Raw genomic sequence first — 18,027 nt, 5'->3', positions numbered from 1 at the left:
TTCCTAGGCGCGGGACAGCACAGGGCGGTGGCTCTGGAGACGACCTCGGCTTTCCTAGGCGCGGGACAGCACAGGGCTGTGGCTCTGGGGACGACCTCGGCTTTCCTAGGCGCAGGACAGCACAGGGCTGTGGCTCTGGAGACCACATCTGCTTTCCTAGGTGCGGGACAGCACAGGGCGGTGGCTGTGGGGGAGCCTGGGCCAGCCTCTAGCACTCCCCTGGCTCCCAAGCAGGGCAGCAACATAGAGGCAGCCAGGGATTGTGGCTTTCACCTCTGAAAAGCAAACTCCTACCTAACTGGGCAGAGAGGACAACTGCCCGGGTCCACAGGGAGGCTGGTCTCCCCACCAGGTGCTGTGGGGAGGCTGGGGACCAGAAGAGATGTGAGGAGTGCCTGCTGGTGCCAGGCACTGTCCTGGAACATGTGGTGTCCCTGTTGTTTAATTTTATTCTAAGTTAAAAGAGACACGTCGACCACTCTCGTTAATGAAGAAATAAGAGCAGACCTCTAGACGGGACGTGCTGTGGAACTCTCTCTCTCCGTGGCCCCAGCTCCCTGGCCTATAGGGTTTTCGTGCCTTATCAGCTGCAGAGGAAGTTGATGGAGGACGGCAGAGCATCTTTAACGACCATGAAGCCCCTCGGTGGTCTGGAGACGGATATTCTGTCAGGGGTCCCTCAGAAATGCTGCTGGGTTTCAGTGAGACTGAAGCCATCCCCACTCCTGTGGTGATGAATGCTGTGTGAGTTGTGGGTCCTTGAGAGTTTGGGGGATAAAAATAAGGATTTTCTTTGTTTCTCAAAGGAAAGAAGACAGCGAAGACTGCGGCACGCAGGAACTATCCGGCCTGCCCGGCCTCCCGCAGCATTTCTGTGATGTCTTCTCAGCATCCTGTCGCCGAAATATTGACATACACTTAGCTCTTTATAATGAAAAGACTTGTTTTTATCTTCTCTTCGTAGGGTGGGAAAGGGAGTGGGGGTGGGAGATTAGGCTTGGTTTGTCCTTCCTGGATGCCATGTTAGCCAGGGGTCAGAAGCCTGGGTCTCTTACTAATCTTGACAATAAACTATTTCTAACCGTAAGAGAAGTGGAAATACTGACTTCAGATTTGCAGTGAAAGAGCCTCTTTCACCCGCCATCTCCTGGACCTGCACTGGCTATGGGCTGCTACTGCCTCCTGCCCCGCTGAGGGCCTTGTTCTACTGGGAAATAAACCCCAGTTTATGCTTTGTGTTTCTGTGTGTGTAAATAAGATGAAGGAAAGCACAGGCAGAAGAGGAAAGGCAAAACCCTCCATTCTCAAATCTAAATTATATAATGTCCTCCAAGTTTTTAGAATGACAGTAGTCATTGCCAAAAGTGTGGTGTGGTGAGATTAGAGAAGCACTGGTTGATAGAACACTTAAAGGACACAGAAGCAGACACATCTCACTACAGGACCCCCTACAAACTGGTACAAGTAAGGTCTCTCTTGTGCAGTTAAGAAAGTGAGGCTCTTTGCCTAAGTCCCAGAGCAGTGGCAGAGCAGCAGGTCCCCATCCCCAGCTGTCCCTCCCATCCATATGTGGGCCAGCCAGCCAGGCCACACCAGCTTGCCCGGCCTTTCTGCCTCAGGAAGCTGGCGCCCATCTTCACAAAGCTCACAGCAGAAGACACCTCTGCTGGTGTGTGGACCTGGTCAATGGCACATTTGGGTGGCTGTGAGTTGGAAGAGAGATGAGGGATGGATGCATCCAAGGGGTAGTTTGTGTTCCCCACAGCTGGGTGCACAGTTTCTTCTAGCGGCTTCCCCTGGCACGTGATGGTGAGCGGGCGTCTTTGAGCTGGTCACTTGTTCTCTCTGTTGGGGAGGTGTGTAGGGCTGCTCTTCCTTGTATGATCTGTTGTTAATTTCTGTTGGCTGTACAGGGAAGCACATTTTGTTGAAAGTGGCAAGATTCTGCAGCCCCAGCCTCCTTCCCTTTTGCTCTGAGGGGAGAGGCCCTTCCCCAGAGGCATGCCGCTTCAGGACTTCAAAGGGCCTGCCTGCCTGTGAGCCCAGGGCTGCCCCGCAGACTTTTGAGTTAACACCACTCTCAGAGGGCTCTGTGGCCTGGGGGAAGGATTCGTTCCAAAAGATTTGTTTCTCTCGGTCACTCTTTAACTGTTTGCATGTAAACCTATTTAGAGTAGATTAAAGGAGAGATCAGCTAGGTCAGTGGGAAGTGATATCATTTACAGGGGCCCTAGCCAAAATGTTGATGTTGCTTACATTTTATTTTGCTGCAAATATATTACTATAGAGTATCTCCCTCTTTCACAGTAAATAGAAACAAGGCGTGACAGAAGGAGGCCCTTCTAAAATGCACATAATCACTTCCGTGTATGCCTGATGTTGATCCAGTAATGGAGTACAGAGTGGTCGGCTGCTTGCTTGGTATAACTGAGAGAGCTTTGGTGCAGTAGAAAAAGGCAGGGGACTGGGTTCTGAGAAACAAATGGTAGGTGAATCTTCTTGTAGAGAACGTGTCTGCAGCGCCAAGAATGCCACCTGCTCTGGGATGCAGGGAATACCTCGAGCAGCTGCCTCTAGGCCTTGGTGTCCAGAGGGCTGGCATCAGACTCTTCCACTGTGTCTGGAGATTCGAAGGAGGCGGGGGGTGGGGGGTTCCTTCCAAATTCCTACCGGTAAACCTTTAATAAAATGTATCTTTTAAAAGAATGGCATTCACCTTTAGCTTGTCTGTTTTCAATACATTGTGCAAAACTACGCGCATGTGGATACGCACTAGGAACTGCCCTCTTCAGGGGTGTCCTGGGCTCACTCCTTCCCCAGACTCTCAGAAGGGGTGCTCTGCCTTTTCCGGGGAATTAGAGAGCAGTCTCTCCGCCTCTTACTGTGTTTATTGTTACAAATCAGCAGCGCTGAGCCAAATCCACTGCCGCAGGAACTTAAGGAGTGGTGGTTTGAAAGGGAACCTCACTCACAGCATCCTGCAGGAAGGAGCACCTGCAGCCTGCTCGGGATGTGCGTTGAATTTCCTAGTTACGCTTTGCATGTAATATCTATCATCTTGCAAAATCGTGTACAAAATAGTAAAACACCCATCTGAACACCTACTTTTCCCTCTAAAGTTGACTGACAGCCCTAATTAGGACTGTGGTTTCTTTCTTTAAAAAATAAACTGGCCAGGCACAGTGGCTCACACCTGTAATCCCAGCACTTTGGAGGCCAAGACGGGCAGATCATGAGGTCAGGAGTTCAAGACCAGCCTGGCCAACATGGTGAAGCGTCATCTCTACAAAAAATACAAAAATTAACTGGGCTTGATGGCAGGCGCCTATAGTCCCAGCTACTCAGGAGGCTGAGGCAGGAGAATCGCTTGAACCTGGGAGGCAGAGGTTGCAGTGAGGCAACATTGTGCCATTGCACTCTAGCCTGGGTGACTAGAGTGAGACTCTGCCTCAAAAAATAAATAATAAACTAAAAGAAAATGTAAAACTAATCATGTCAACAGTGCCAGTCCACTTGAGAGCACAGCTTTCTGGAATACAGGCTGCCTGTCACTGGGCCTGGGGGGCTGCGAGGTCTGCCCGCTTGTTGCTCATAGGCTCTCTCCTGTTCCTCCAGGTTCGTCATCGGTGGTGTGAACTCATCGTTAAACACAAGTTCACGAAAGCCTACAACAGCGTGGAGAGGTTCCTTCAGGAGGACCAGGTAGGTGTGTCCTCTTTCAGCGAATGGGGATTCTGTAAAGGCTGTCCCCTGCACTTCACATGGGATCCCACGTTCTCAGTATCTCTTTCATAACAAATAATTAATCTGTTCCAGAGATTCTTAAGGACTGGTAGGATCTTACCCAACTCTGGTACTTCTGAGCTGCTTTTTTCCTCTCTCAGCGTCTTTGAAGGATTGAGCTGGGGACCTTCAATGCTGCCTTGTGGTCCACACATCATCCGATGGTGTGTGCTCACACTTCGTGGTGTCTCCAGCACCTGCTAGGCCACGCTTGTGCCTTGGTGATGCCGTGGGGTAGATCCCTGATTTCAGTGGCCCTCATTTAAAGTATATGTGCAAGTTAGACTGGAAAAGCCCCAACAGGACAGTCTCCGTCTTTACCTGCACCCGCGGTGTTGTGCTGGGAGGCTCTCACTGTTCACCAGGGACAGCAGTCGCCTTCCTAGGAGCCCACAGGTGGCGTGCCTGCAGGAGCGGATCTGAGGAGACCTTCATCGGCCACCTCTGATGTCGCAGTATGTGTCAGGGTCACTAGTCAGGTGTGTCCTGTGACACGTCATGGCCTCCCACACCCATCCCCTACCCCCACTCCCACCCCCTACCCCCTCTGCCTCTGAACAAGCGGCCTGCCAAGCACTGTGGGTGACAGCATGGAGCTGTGTTCCAGCTGGGGTGGACAGTGGGAGTGAGGCAAACAAAAGGACTTTTGTCAGGGTCTCTGTGTGGGGGACAGCCAGCCAGTGAGGCCTGAGGCCTCGTTATTCCCACAAAGCAAAGTACATGCCTTTGTACCAGAAGAAATGTCACATTTGCACAGCAGAGCAAGAGGCGTCTGGAAAAACATACAGGAGTATAAGAAGGACAGAATTTAGGAGCAACTCTAAGGTCTGTTGTAAAGACCAGAATTCACTGCAGTATATTTAGAATCATGATACTTTGTCAAATAAGGATCACCGTGTCTGGGCTTTTTTGGGAAAGCACTTTTGAACCCTTAACTATGAAATTGTGGTCTTGTGCTGTCTTTGAGACCCTTCTTTTAGTTTGCTCCAGCAAAACGTAACTCACGGCGTTAACTAAGCCTGGTACAAGAGAGCAGGCAGATCCAGAAGGGCCCTTGGATCTTCCAGAACATCCTTGGCTGTTTTAAAAATATAGGAAAAGTGCAGATGTGAGTCTTTGTGGCATTGTTCCCAAGCAGCAGACCTGGTGTGGACTGTCGTGCAGGGCTGTGGAGGACAGCACAGGCGGGGTGGGCGGCTCTGCGGGTGTCGTGATGCGCCCTGCTGCGGCTGCTGCGTGCTGTGCCCTTCATTTTCCTGGCAGGGTGTGGCCGGGTGAGCTCAGACCAGCGACTCTAGGGACTTACTTTTCTGGACAGGAGCCCTGCATCTCTGCAGTGCCACACAAGCCTTCTGCGTGGTCATCCTGGGAACTGTCTGTCTGTTCAGAGCATTCCTGACACGCCCAGCACGATGGGAATGCTCACTCATCGTTCTGTCACCGGTGAAATCATCAGAATCTGTGGAGAGAACTGGGAGCTGAGGATTCCTTGGGGTTTTGATGAGAACAAGGAGGAGACGGGGATTGCAGACTGCAGCTTCCAGAAGCACGGTCACCCCATGGCCTCTCTTTTCTCTGGGGTTTTTGCAGTTTCCAGACAAGCAAGTGTGTGTGGAACAAGCACAGACTGAGCTCGTGTGCATGGGTGTCCGAGCCTTAGCCTGATGCCCTCTGGCCTCTGTGCCCTGCAGGCCATGGGCGTGTACCTCTACGGGGAGCTGATGGTGAGTGAGGACGCCAGACAGCAGCAGCTTGCCCGCAGGTGCTTCGAGCGGACCAAGGAGCAGATGGATAGGTCCTCAGCCCAAGTGGTGGCCGAAATGTTATTTTAACGAGGTGATTGTCTCCCTTTCCTTTCTGTCATTTAGTTCTAACCAGATACTCCTCTTAGGAGCCAACTAAATAAGCCGAATAGTGAGCCAAGACCACCTGCAGCATCAATAGCTCCGTGACGGGGGCCTGGAGAGCAGGCTGAGTAGGTACTGGACTGGTATGGGAGCCCAAGGTCCCTGGAGCACCATGTCTGGTTGGGGCGGTCACCAGGAAGCAGAGGCTGTCCGCCTGAAGGAGCAGTGGCACTCCTTGAGACAATTTTGGCCACTTCAGGTTTTATAATCTGTAGGAAAAAAAATTGTGGGAGAACATCTTGAGTAGCTTTAGAGATGAATGGGAAGCCTGGCAGAAGCGCTGGTCCAGTCCTCAAGGTCACGGCTGACACGGGAGTTTCAGTGGCCGTGTGACTCCAGAGCCTAGGTTGTGCAAGCAGTTGTTTTCTTGCAGCCCTGTGTGAACTGGAGGTTCCTTGGGCTGTCCATGCCTGATCACCGGCTGACAGGAGGCTCTCCGGGCACACACAGCACACGTAGCACACATGGCGCGCACACTGCACGCAGCACATGTACCACACTCCAAGACCCTGTGTCTTGAGGGCAGGTCCTACTTTTTGCTTTGTTGTGTTGGCAGAATTTCTCCCCGGTTTATATTGGAGTGAGTCCTAAATTATTTAAATCACTTCCTCTGTTAATTGTGCCTGGAATCAACCTGTTAGATTTTACTTCGTAGCAGTGAATTGCTAAATACGGGTTTCTGCACTATTAAAGTAACCTACAGTAGTACATCTAGTTTTGTTAGGACAGCTGTGGGATCATGTTTTTTCTCTAACAATCATCATTTCTGTTTTCTCCATTTTACTTCAATGTTTTATGTAATATAATAGGGGATGTCTAATTTTGTATCTTTTCAAAAAAATACCAGATCTCAAGCATTTTTCATGTTATAGCTTCAATTGAATTTTTCATGGATATTGAATATCTGGTGTTGATACTCTTCACTCATTTTTGGACATTGAGTTTGCTTCTAATGTTTTATGCTTATGAAAACTATTTCTGTGTAATATGTTCAAGTAGCTTATTTCTGGGAAAGAACTTAATGAAATAAAAAGTTTTTTCTAAGCATGATCATATTATTCCAGAAGAGTCAGGAACCCTGTGTGCCAGGAAAGGGAAACGTGGGTGGGGAGGGGGATGAAGTACTACTGGACGTCTCGTAGCGAATCGGCTGCTGCAGACGTGACCCGGCTCCCCCCTCCCACGCCCCAGGGATGGGCCGGAGGCGCAGACCGCATAGTTACCTCACCGCCGGCCTCATAGAGTAATGAGTGTAAACCGTGTTTCTCCTGAGTTTTGTTATTTCTTGGAGTTCGTGTTAAAGTGTGTGAAACTACAAGGCCAGCTAGTCCTTTGATCATTCCCTTTGTTCCAGGTTTTCCAGCAGCACCACAGGGAACACCCCTCACGACTCTTAATGGGGAATTTTTGTCCAGACAAAGGAGTCATCTTGGTTACAAGTCTCCACCTTCCCCACTCCCAGACATCTTCATTCCTGTCCCCACCCCTCCAGATGAATCCAGGGGTCACAAGCACCCCCCTCCCCCAGTCCCCATGAGGAACAGTGGCCAGGGCTTCTCTCAGGGCCCTTCCAGCAGGGACGCTTCGCAGCCTGAGAGTCCCCAAAGGCTTCCCAGGGCAGCTAGAATCTGTGCCTGGTGAGAAGGGATCTTGTCCCCAAGGGTTAGAGGCAGTGAACTTAGCGAGGACAGGTGCTGTTAGCAATTCTGTCACTGCATTTTTCATCAGCTCCAAAGCTGCACTGGCATTTTTATGGTCGTCTCTTGAGTCCCTTTGATTCAAAAAATGATACCTCTAGGATGCCAACTAAATGAAGAACAAACAGAAACTCCGCCTGTTCGCTAGTGTGCAGCATGAAGGCGGCAGTGTCGCCGGCATCCCTCCGCGGAAGCCCGGCGCGTGCAGACGGGGCATGGGGCACGGCGCTGCCCTCAGGTGCTCTGGCTGCTTGGGTTCCTGGCATGCTGATTTGTGACTTAAGATGAAAATCACATTGCCAGGGATTACCACGCAACCACGACCTTGGCTGCTCCTCCAGAAACCATAGTCGCGTTCCGCAGTTTGGAGAACAGGTGCATCTTGTAGCTCTTTGGAAACAAAAGAAGCCACCAGCTGAGGAAGATGCTCACCGGCCCTTTATTTGTGCCCAGCGATGACCTCTCTGACAAGGTGCAGAGCTTAGCTGATTGGTGAACAGTGATTGGTTTCCGCTTTGTTCACAGTGGCTAAGTTCTGCACCTGAAGAGAAGGTGAGATGGGGACAGTTAAGTTGGAGCCGCTGGGGCAGAGGCCGTTGCCGACGGGCTGGCCGCTGCTGCACAGCACAGTCAGCTTGGGTGCAGAGCACGATCCTGGAGGACGAGAGACCACTTGGCCCCCTGGATGCACTGTCTCCTGCCGGGAATGCAAGCCGTGTACCGAGTCCTTAAGTTTGTCCACAGAAACACACGTCCACTAATCAGACCTCTGTCTGAAAGGTCAAATGTATTTAAAGTTGCAAAAATTATTCTTACAAAAAACTAAAACCAGTTGCATCACATAAGTCAAGCAAAACCGTGTGGTGGCTCATGGCGTGTGAGCGGGGCAGGGCGGGGCTTTCAGAGGAGCTCCTGATGTCGTTCCGGGCGCGGTGAACTCTCTCTTGTATTGCAGTCCAGGCCTCCGCGTCTCCTGCGCCAGCGAACAGTGCCCACGGAGCTCCCAGCTGAGGCGCTGCTTCTCCGGGCTGTCGATTGGACCCGCCCTCCGGTGCCTACTGAGCTGATATCAGTTCTCATTTTACACACTGGCTCAGTTCAGCAGGAACAGGAGTCGAGCCCTTGAGCAAAAAGCCTTCGTGTCTGTAAGTGCCCGAGGCTCAGGAGAGCTGGGGCTCCCACTCGTGGCAGACAGGCCCGCGTCTGCCCCGACCCAGCGGCACCATGGTGCCGTCATCTGTATGTGCTCCTGTGGCATGGGGGTTTGTAGACTCGGAAAACCCTATGGCCTAAAGGTGGGACACAGTGCCAGCGCAGGGGTGGGGGGCACGTTTGCCCCCAGGTGTGAGGGAGGCAGGGCCCAGCTCCCCCACGGCGAGCTGAGACTTTCCGAGAGCAGTTAGAGTGGGTGCAGGTCGGAATTGGGTACTCCTCCTAGCAGCTATCATGTACGTAAAGGCTAAGTACAGCCTGCTGGTGTCACGGCCACGTGTGAGAAGGCCAGGGTCACACAGGGCTGTGAGATGGGCCTGGGTCTCCTCCTTGTCTTGTGATGAAAGTCTTCTCTTGAAAGTGGAGTGGAGAGCAGAGGCACACAGAGAATTCCTCCCGGTGACTGGGTAATAAATGTTATTGCTGTTTCCTTTTCAGGAAAGATCACAGCGAGATTCTTTCACTCGTCTCCTCCTCTCCTGGGGGACCAGGCTTGCACTGACCCTCGACATCAAAGGAGGGATTATGTCACTGCGGAAGCCATCAGCCCGCAGCACTGTTCACGTCCTGGTGCTTCTCTTTCCCAGAGGCTGGTCCCAGCCGGGCACACACAAAAGGCAGATTCTCATAAACAGCCTCCCACTCTGGAGCCTGCCTCCCGCCCTGGATCTGGAGTGGAGCTGCTCTGGGATTTTGAGTTCTTCTGCACAGATGATTAAAGGTACCTGAGAGACATTGGAGAACCTGCTGAACATTTTACAGCAGTCTGCCCAGCACATGGGTGGACGTGGACATTTCTATAATTTCAGAAAGTCACATGGCTCCTCTGTACTGAGACCAGTGGGCGCCATTTGATGTAAAACTATGGGATGAGAATCTAAGATACATAATTAATAAATGTCATGGTTTTCTTTGTATTTGTGTTTGCTTCCGAATTTTATACTGCTTAAAAATAACAAGAAAAAGGCATTCTCCACATTCTGGTGTTCCTTCCCTACCTCACTAGTTTCTCTGTCATTTTCAAGGTAGTGTTCTCTTAGAAGCCTGAAAGCAAAAGAAATTAGGTTGGGTGTGGGCACTTGTACAAAATGGAGAGGCTGGGCGTGTTCGGTCACTGTGGGAGTCGGGTGGTCTGATTTTTCTTCCTCCACACTGCTTAAAGACAGAAGCTGGGCACCAAACTTCCTGGGCACCGTCCGTGAGGCAAGATGGCTGAAAATGCCTGGAGGAGGCCACAGAAATGGGTGCAGCCAGGGTCCCTGTGCAAGGCTGGGCTGAACCTGAGTGCCCCTGAACACACCCAGTCTCCTCTGTCTGGCTCCAGGGGTGCCTTGAGCTCCATCCTGTTTGGGGTGAAGTGGGGCTCTACCATGGATCTTCATTAGGAGCTCTGGACTGGAAGGCCTTGGTCTCCTGAACCACCCTCTTGTGCCCGTGACTGATTCTAAAAGGTTCCTAGGATTTGCTGTCTGCTCTCACATGCCTTTGCATGGGACTGTATGGCTGGCTGTGCCATTGTGGAGGAAGACTCAGAACTTTACTGTTATATCTGAATAAATACACAACCACTGCTTCCTGTGGAAAGTTAGGATAAATGATGCTTTCTCTGCTTTTTTTTTTTGTTTTTGAGACAGTTTCACTCTTGTTTGCCAGGGTGGAGTGCAATGGAGCGCTCACTGCAACCTCCGCCTCAGGGTTCAAGTGATTCTCCAGCCTCACCCTCCCGAGTAGCTGGGACTACAGGCATGTGCCACCACACCCGGCTAATAGTGTATTTTTTAAATAGAGACAAGGTTTAACCATGTTGGTCAAGCTGGTCTTGAACTCCTGACCTCAGGTGATCCACCTGCCCTGGCCTCCCAAAATGCTGGGATTACAGGCATGAGCCAGCAGCCTGGCCTCCCTCTCTCTGCTTTCTGAGTGCTTCTCCCTTTCACTGAGGTGGACCCAGGAAGAGCCCTGGGAGCGCTGGCCACGCTATCCTGCAAGGCTCCCACTCCCGCCGTATGCAGGCACTTGGCACCTGGACCTCTCGAGCTGCGGGCGGCTTTACTGGCCCAGTGGTTTGGGGTGACCTTGCTTTTCCAAAAAGTGAAAGCCATGCTTTGTCTACTTTAGAAACCACTAAAGCAGAGCTGAACTGCTGAATAGGTGGGGTTCTGCACAAAGACCACTAATCCTCTGGCTCCTGTGAGTCACCAAGTCTTGTGGCTTGCTTTGACCACTGGAGATCTAGCCAGTGGGTGACATTAATTTGGTGGACCTCATCAGAACTGGACACTGGTGTTATGGCTTTGGCCGAGGTCCTGCGAGGAGAGTCGGCCTTTGCTGCCTCCAGACCTGGGGCATCCTGCCCATGCTGGGGCTGCCCCTGGAGATGAGGGAGGGAGGGAGGAAGCTGGAGAACAGCTGTGGCTGTTCTGTCCAGGCAGGAGGCTCCCTGAGGTTCTGTGACTCCCTCGTCGGCGTCTTCTACCTGTGCCTCAGCAGACTCTGGGTTCTGCCAGCTGCTCCACTGGCATCTCCTGAGAGACGAGAGAGAGCCTCCGGCCAGGGCCTGGCAAAGAGCCCTCTAGAGTCCAGCCTGAGAGCGAACCAGGGTCTCAGGATCAGTAGGAGAAAGACATGACTGACCAGCACTCTTCCATTTTTAAGTGTCACATCAGAAACTAGTTCAGATCAAAGGGCACGTGAGGGGACGAGGGCTAGAAAGCTCACTATCTTCATCAGCCCGGCCACAGCACCTTCAGAGAGCAGGAGTGTCTGCAGGAGACACTATTCTGGGTGATGGAAGACGGGCTGTCTGTCTGGGCGAGTCGGACGTGAGTGTGCCAGGGAACCTGAGTTCCTGCTGTGGGTTTACCAGGTTCACATGACTCAGGGTTTTCCTCCACGCCACAATGCCCCCACCCCTGTGGGCCCTTCATTGAGTAGCATCTGCTGAGGCCTCCATGTCCAGGCACTCCTGGGGACACTGTCTTGTCACATTTAGCAGCCAAGACTTGAGAGGCCCTTGCTGGCCTTCTCTGCTCATAATCCAGTCTTGATGGAAGGGCTGGCCGGGTCGGGGTATGGCCTGCTTTGGAAAGCATGGAACCCTGAACTTGAATCCACCAGTTAAGTGCCATTTCCTAGCCTCAGCTCAGCAGCTCCCCCTTGGCTGACACAGGAGCAGGACCTGTCACAGGCCCTCAGTGAAGCAGATGGGAAGATATTAGCTCCCCCCACCCTCCAACAGGCTGTAAGAAATAAACTGATAGGAATAACCTTCTTTACCAACAAGCCAGTGCCTCCACGGGGCAGACAGATCCAGGACTGCAGGGTCCCCACAAGATGCCATTGGCTCCCTGGTCTAGGTAGAAGCCAAGAAACACCTGCTCACATGGGGCTTGCTTACACTGTGTGTAAAGTGACTGGCAGATGATGCCATGGGGTGGGGGAGCGCCATAGCTATGCCCTAGAGCTGGGTGGGGCTGAACAGCACTGGAGGGGCCAGAGGGCAGGTGCCAGCAACACGAGCCCTGGCCCCTGTGACCTGCAGCCACTAGCGTGACAGGGCCATCTGTCCCCCAAGGGGTGGTCAGGCACAAACAGTTTGAACTGGGTTTGCCAGGTTTAATAAAAGATCAGAGAGAGGCAGCAAGTTAATGGGTTAATTGCCACTGTCCTCCAGGAGAAAAAACAGCTGCCTTCGGGGGTCCAGCCCTTCCCCCCGAGGCCACAGAGATGCCAGTGTTCTTCCCAGCCCGCAGGAGCCCCAGTGTCCCCTGCTGCTGCCTCCAGCTGTCTGAACACCAGCTGTGCCAACCTGTGGCTGGGACTGGGCCCAGGGCCTGCTGCAGGAGGGGAGGTAGCCAGGGCATCTGAGGGTGACCCCAGCCCAGAGGACCCCCCACGATTAAAGGAAGTGGCAGTGACCGCACCCTGCACTGAGTCACCTGCAGGCCTTGCCAGCACCCTGGGCTGGCCTGGAAGGGCAGCCCCCTGCCTCCCTGCCAGGGTTTAGGGGACCTCCCAGGCCCGAGGCTTTGGGCCACAGCCCGGAGAGAGGGACCAGGAATTCTGGCAGGACCAAGGCAGAGTGGGGGGCAAGGGAGGACTGAGGAAAGAAACACCAGGGAAGACAGGTCAGCAGCTCAGCTTCCATTTGAGGGTTAAAGGCTTTTAGAGCATTTATTTTTACTGGACGTTCAAACCAAAACATTGAATTAATAAGTCTCCATCCCAGGCAAGGTGACCTTGCCTGCAGCAAGGAGACCAAACACCCAAGACAGGCCTGGCCAGAAAACCTGACCTCTGATGACAGAGGGGCTCGGGAGGATGTGGCTTCCCCCCACCTCCATTCGGCCAGGAGCCGCCCACTGCAGGCCTGAGGCTGGTGGGGAGGCCAAGGGGAGGGGCCTGTGCCACAGTGACCTCACCAAAGGCAGCTGTGACCCACAGAGCAGCTGAAAGTAAGGCCAAGGGCCGCCTTCGAGGGACAGTTTGTTTAGAGCTTCGAGTTCTAGGCCAAGCACTTCCTCATTCTCTAGATGGGGCCAGTGGAGGACTTACATGGGTCATGGGTGGGGTGGGGGCAGGTAGGGAGGGGGGCTCCTCGGCAAGGCAGACCTACCCGGCAGGGGTCACAGTCTGTCCCGAGAGGCTCCTTCCAAGCAGAGCTCTGGGTGCACAGGCCCCAGGGGGGCCCTGAGGCGGCAGGGGTGCACCAGAAGTGGAGTGCTACTGGGCCTTTTGTCAGGGGCTGACATTAAAATGTGGCGGCTCTCTGATTAGTGGGTGCCTTGGGCCGCACCACTGCAGACTGTGTGCAGGGCCCAGCCGTGGCAGGGACTCCGCATGGGGGCAATGTGGTGGTCGTCTGAGAGGCTGGGGAGCCCGGGGGTTGAAAGAACTCTGGACCTCCCAGGGTCGTTCCCGGCGCCTGCGGAGAATGACCATGGCCCCGCTGCCCGGGTTCTGGAGGTTTACAAGGTAGAAGGGAGGGGCCGGTCAGGACTATTCAGGGGCAGGGTTTTATAGATCTCTTCCCACCCTCCCTGCTGTCTGGGAGACTGATCATCTGATAGGCATTCTGTTCCAGTGGGATGACCAGACGGTGTGAGAAAGGCCAGCGGCCGTGCCTGGAGTGGAAGGAAGCTGCCATAAAGCCACAGATGTCCCAAGACCAACTTGGCTTGTGGCCCCCACGAGGCCCGGCCCAGGAAGCCATTCTTGGGCTGGGGCGGGAAAAGAGGGTTGATCCCCGTGTTTCTCACATAGACCCAGAAGAGAGGAGAGGCTGGGAGCTGCCGTCACCAGGGTGTGGCCTGTGAGAGTCGCTGATGGCAACATTAGCCTCTTCAGGGCTGTGTGCGTGCAGCGCAGGGCCAAACGCAGAAATGCAGAGAAAGACTTCTGTGTCCACAGTTCAGTCTAGTTCCCACAGCTCACAAGGAACCAGTCTGGCCCTGCAGTGTTGGTTGAGATAAAACAGGGTCAGGGTTTGGCTTCGCGCCAGGACTTAAAGGGGATGGGCAGCTGCTAGACCCCCCCACCCCCACCCGGGCCCACCCGGCCTCTGGCTGCTCTGCCACCCCTAACCCTGGCAGCCGCTGCTGAGTGGGACCTGGGGGCGGGGTTGCGGCTGCTCCCAGGGGGGCTGTCCATTCTGTCTCCTGCAGGCTGACCACCTGGGAGAGGAGTGCCCAGCTCTGATCCTGCCTGGGGCCGCCTGCCCAGACAGCTCATCTGTGGCTTCGTCTAAGCCACAGGGCGACTGGGTGTGCACCCTGTGGTTTCCATTTTCTTAAGCTTTCTTTGTGCTCCTTCTGCCTGTAATTTCTTTCAGCTTGGGCCTTTGTGGAATCTATCCACCACTTCAAAGCCCAGCCGAGGAGGTGCTTTTGCCAGTGGGGTATGGGTGGGGTGCTGAAGCTGCCCATGGTCAGACCCTGACTCGCTGCCAAGAGTCCCAAGTTCCAGAAAGTTATTTTCTGACCTCGTAGTCCTCCCTTGCCTCACGAGGTCTGGCAGAATAGAAGTGTCTGTCCTGAAGACTGGATTCGATGCTCCTGGTGAGCTCCGAAAGTCAGGAGTCAAGGAAGCCCTCTCTGGCTCAGATACCACACTTCGCCCCTAATGCCTGGGGTTTCCACATTCTGACCCAATGATTTAAGGCCCCAGGGACTTCAGCAGCAGTTACGTTCAGGGAGGCAGGCTCAGGAAGAACGTGAATTATAGGCGTAACTCAGAGGTGATGCCAGAGTCTGTTTCAGTGATTGCTGATGGAACGGAACAAGTGTGCATTTATGTTGGGCTTAAAGACAGATAATTTATGGGGAAGGAACTACAGTTTCATGATTGTATCTGCTTTACTAAATTAAATGCTGCCAAGGAAGCGACTGCAGAAACCTGGTGTTAGCACAACTGAGGCAGGATTGCCTTGAGCACTGCAGGAAAGCCGTCATGAGCACAGGGCCAGGGCAGACGGAGGATGCGTCTTTGGAAAGCTGGGTCACGGCCCACAACCTTCTCCAACTGGGGGCATCCAAGAAGCTCAAGTCCTCAGCATACACGTCAAGGCACATGCATGCAGCCATAAGTGGTCTTTTTCTAGGAAATTCTGATAACGCCAACTTATTTTCTCATAGATGACACGTGCAAACAAATATAGGTAATATGTAAAAAAAAGTTTTTTCCACCCTTTCACCTAGTCTCTTCCCCAAGACTGTCACTGTAATGGAGGTGATGACTGTCTCCACCCCAGCGGTGGTGAGCACGTGTGCAGGCCTTGCTTTATACACGGAGGGTGGCATAGGGTGCGCACGGGTCTGAATTGGCTCGTACATGACCTTGCTTCTCTGTGTCGATGGCTCCGTCGCATGGACACCCCGTAACTCGAGGCAGAGACACCCGGCCTTCCGGGGGCTTCGTTCAAGTCCCAGCCCTGCTAGATGGCCACAGTGTAACCTTGGGCACATTACTCAGCCTACCCGTGCTTGCATTTCCTCCTCCGTAAACTTCAGCTGACACTGCTGGTGAGTAAATGTGAAGCCAACAGCAGGCTTGGCCGCCAGGGTAAGAGTGTGCGCTTCTTGCATGCGGGCTTTTGCTTTTTCTCTCATTTCTTTCTTGCTCTTCTTTCTCTTCCTGTCTTCCTTTCTCTCCCTTTCCTCCCTCTCCATTTCCTCGTTATGTCTTTATGTGAACCTCTGAGTTGCCCCAGTGGCTGGCTATACCATCCTGCACACGCATGGGCACAGGCACCAGCATCTGTGCACAGGGAAAGCCCTAGACGTGTGCGCTAGCGTGGATCGCTGCGGTCTGCAGTGGATGGAGTGGGGTCAGGAGAACTGGGTGTCTGCTCCTTGGAGAAAGGACATATAATCTTTTTCAATCTTAGCTGGGTCTTTGCTTAGTTTAGGGTTAGGCAGGGAGGCTCAGGAAGAATGTGAATTACAGCAGAATACAATAGGACTGACCAGTGTAACCACATGTGAGGACCCAGCTCAGCAGCCTCAGTGCCTTCATTGTTGTGCAGCTCACCACCATCCGCCTGCACGTTTTCACCTTCCCCAGTGAAATGGAAACCATTCAACATTCAATCCACACTTCCCCTCCCCCAGAGGCCCTGGGAACTGCCATGCGGCTTCCTGCCTCAGAAGTTTGCCTGTTTTAGGGAGGTCATATGAGAGGAGTCATAAAATATTTGACCTGGAGGGGATCCAAGATGGCCGATTAGGAGCAGCTCAGGATTGCAGCTCCCAGTGAAAGCACAGGGGGTGAGCCAACGCTGCATTTCCAGATGGAGTTTTATTGCCCACAGACCAGGAGATTCCCAGGCAGAAGAGCCCACAGGTCGCCAGCATGGCTGTTTTGGCTGGCACGGCTGTTTCTGCCAGCATGGCTGTTTTGCCAGCACCCCAGCGCGGCAGTTCTCTGTACAAAATACAGGGGCCCAGGCACCGTTTTAGGTGGCGATTGGAGCTCCTGGGAGACAGAGTCACCCATTCATCTGATTAAAAAAGGGACTGAAACAGGGACCCAAGCCAGGAGATTCCCGGGCAAAAAAGCACCACGAATCTCAGCGCGGCGGTTTCAGCTGGTGCAGTGGGTCACCGCACAGGAAATCACACAGATCCCAGCACCTTTTCAACAGGCGACCAGAACACCTGGGAGACAGAGTTGACCATTCAACTAAAAAAAGAAAAAAAGGGTCTCTGAGGCAGAGAGCCAGGTGATCAGGCTCAGCTGGTCCCACCCCTACAAAAAAACAGCAATTGGAAATGCTCTGGATTGAGAGTTTCACAGCAAGCACAGTGTCTGCCATTACTGAGGCAATCCACCACTACGGAGGTAGTTTGCCATTGCTGAGGCAGTCTGCCATTACAGAGAGAGTCTGCCATTATAGAGGTGGGCCGCCATTGCCGAGGCAGTTCTAACTACACCTGTATAAACAGGACTGCAGGGAAGTTCACATGGCAGCTGGGTGGAGCCCACAGCAGCTCAGCAAAGCCCCTGCAGGCAGACAGTGACTAGGCTGCCTCCTCACTGGGCAGGGAAGCCCTGAAGAAAGGCAGCAGCACCATAGAAACTCATAAATAAAGCCCTAACTCCCTGTGACAGAGCAGCTGGGAAAAAAAAAATTTAAAAAAGGAGTTTATGAGTTCTGCAGCAGCAGACTTAAATGTACCTGCCCAGCAGCTCTGAATGAACAATGGAGCTCACAGCTCAGCACTTGGGCTCTAGTAAAGGACAGACTGTCTCCTCAAGCAGCTCTCTGACCCCCGTATATCCAAAGAGACACCTCATAAAGGAGAGCTCAGACTGACATCTGGCGGGTATCCTTCTGGGACAAAGATAGCAGCAGAAGAAACTGGCAGCAACCCTTACTGTTCTGCAGCTGCTGCAGGTGATCCCCAGGCAAGCAGGGCCTGAAGTGGACTCCAGCAGTCCTACAGCAGAGGGGCCAGACTGTTAGAAGGAAAACTAAGAAACAGAAAGAAATAACTTCATCATCAACAAATGGGACGTCCACTCAGAGACCCAATCTGAAAATCAACAACTACAAAGACGACAGGTGGATAAATCCACAAAGATGGGAAGAAACCAGCACAAAAAAAAGATGAAAACACCAGAAACCAGAACGCTTCTCCTCCTAAAATGGATCACAACTTCTCACCAGCAAGGGAACAAGGCTGGATGGAGAATGAGTGTGATGAACTGACAGAATCAGGCTTCCGAAGGTGGGTAACAAGAAACTTCTGTGAGATAAAAGAACATGTTCTAACCCAATGCAAAGAAACTAAAAATCTTGAAAAAACATTTGACAAAATGCTAATGAGAATAAACAACATATGAATATAAGTGAACTGATGGAGCTGAAAAACACAACATGAGAAACTTCACGAAGCATACACAAGTTTCAGCAGCCGAACTGACCAAGC

At 52.8% G+C, this 18,027-nt stretch overlaps 2 protein-coding genes across 12 annotated transcripts in view; one reads left to right on the top strand and one right to left on the bottom strand.

The window, feature by feature from the left end:
* Positions 1–9,517, top strand: part of AOPEP (aminopeptidase O (putative)) — a 379,056-nt gene extending 369,539 nt beyond the window's left edge. For 4 of the 9 annotated variants that reach the window (XM_017547219.2, XM_017547218.2, XM_037745251.1 and 1 more), the window contains 2 exons: positions 3,616–3,702; positions 9,038–9,516. In XM_017547219.2, coding sequence (XP_017402708.1) covers positions 3,616–3,702; positions 9,038–9,328 — 378 coding nt within the window. In that variant the 3' untranslated portion in view covers positions 9,329–9,516. Of the gene's footprint in view, positions 1–3,615; positions 3,703–4,148; positions 4,874–5,474; positions 5,620–8,342; positions 8,533–9,037 lie in introns of those variants that run through there. The other 5 variants (XR_005203205.1, XM_017547221.2, XM_017547223.2 and 2 more) reach the window with 5 other exon arrangements.
* The window catches only part of FANCC (FA complementation group C), a 238,045-nt gene continuing 220,031 nt past the window's right edge, over positions 14–18,027 (bottom strand). For all 3 annotated transcript variants that reach the window (XM_037745255.1, XM_037745253.1, XM_037745254.1), the window contains one exon: positions 14–1,905. In XM_037745255.1, the coding sequence (XP_037601183.1) occupies positions 1,684–1,905 (222 nt within the window). In that variant the 3' untranslated portion in view covers positions 14–1,683. The remainder of the gene's footprint in view (positions 1,906–18,027) is intronic.

Source organism: Cebus imitator, unplaced genomic scaffold (assembly GCF_001604975.1).
Source record: "Cebus imitator isolate Cc_AM_T3 unplaced genomic scaffold, Cebus_imitator-1.0 Scaffold196, whole genome shotgun sequence".
Classification (NCBI taxonomy): Eukaryota; Metazoa; Chordata; class Mammalia; order Primates; family Cebidae; genus Cebus; species Cebus imitator.
The sequence above is the reverse complement of the archived record's forward strand: the minus strand, read 5'-3'. Positions and strand labels throughout refer to the sequence as shown.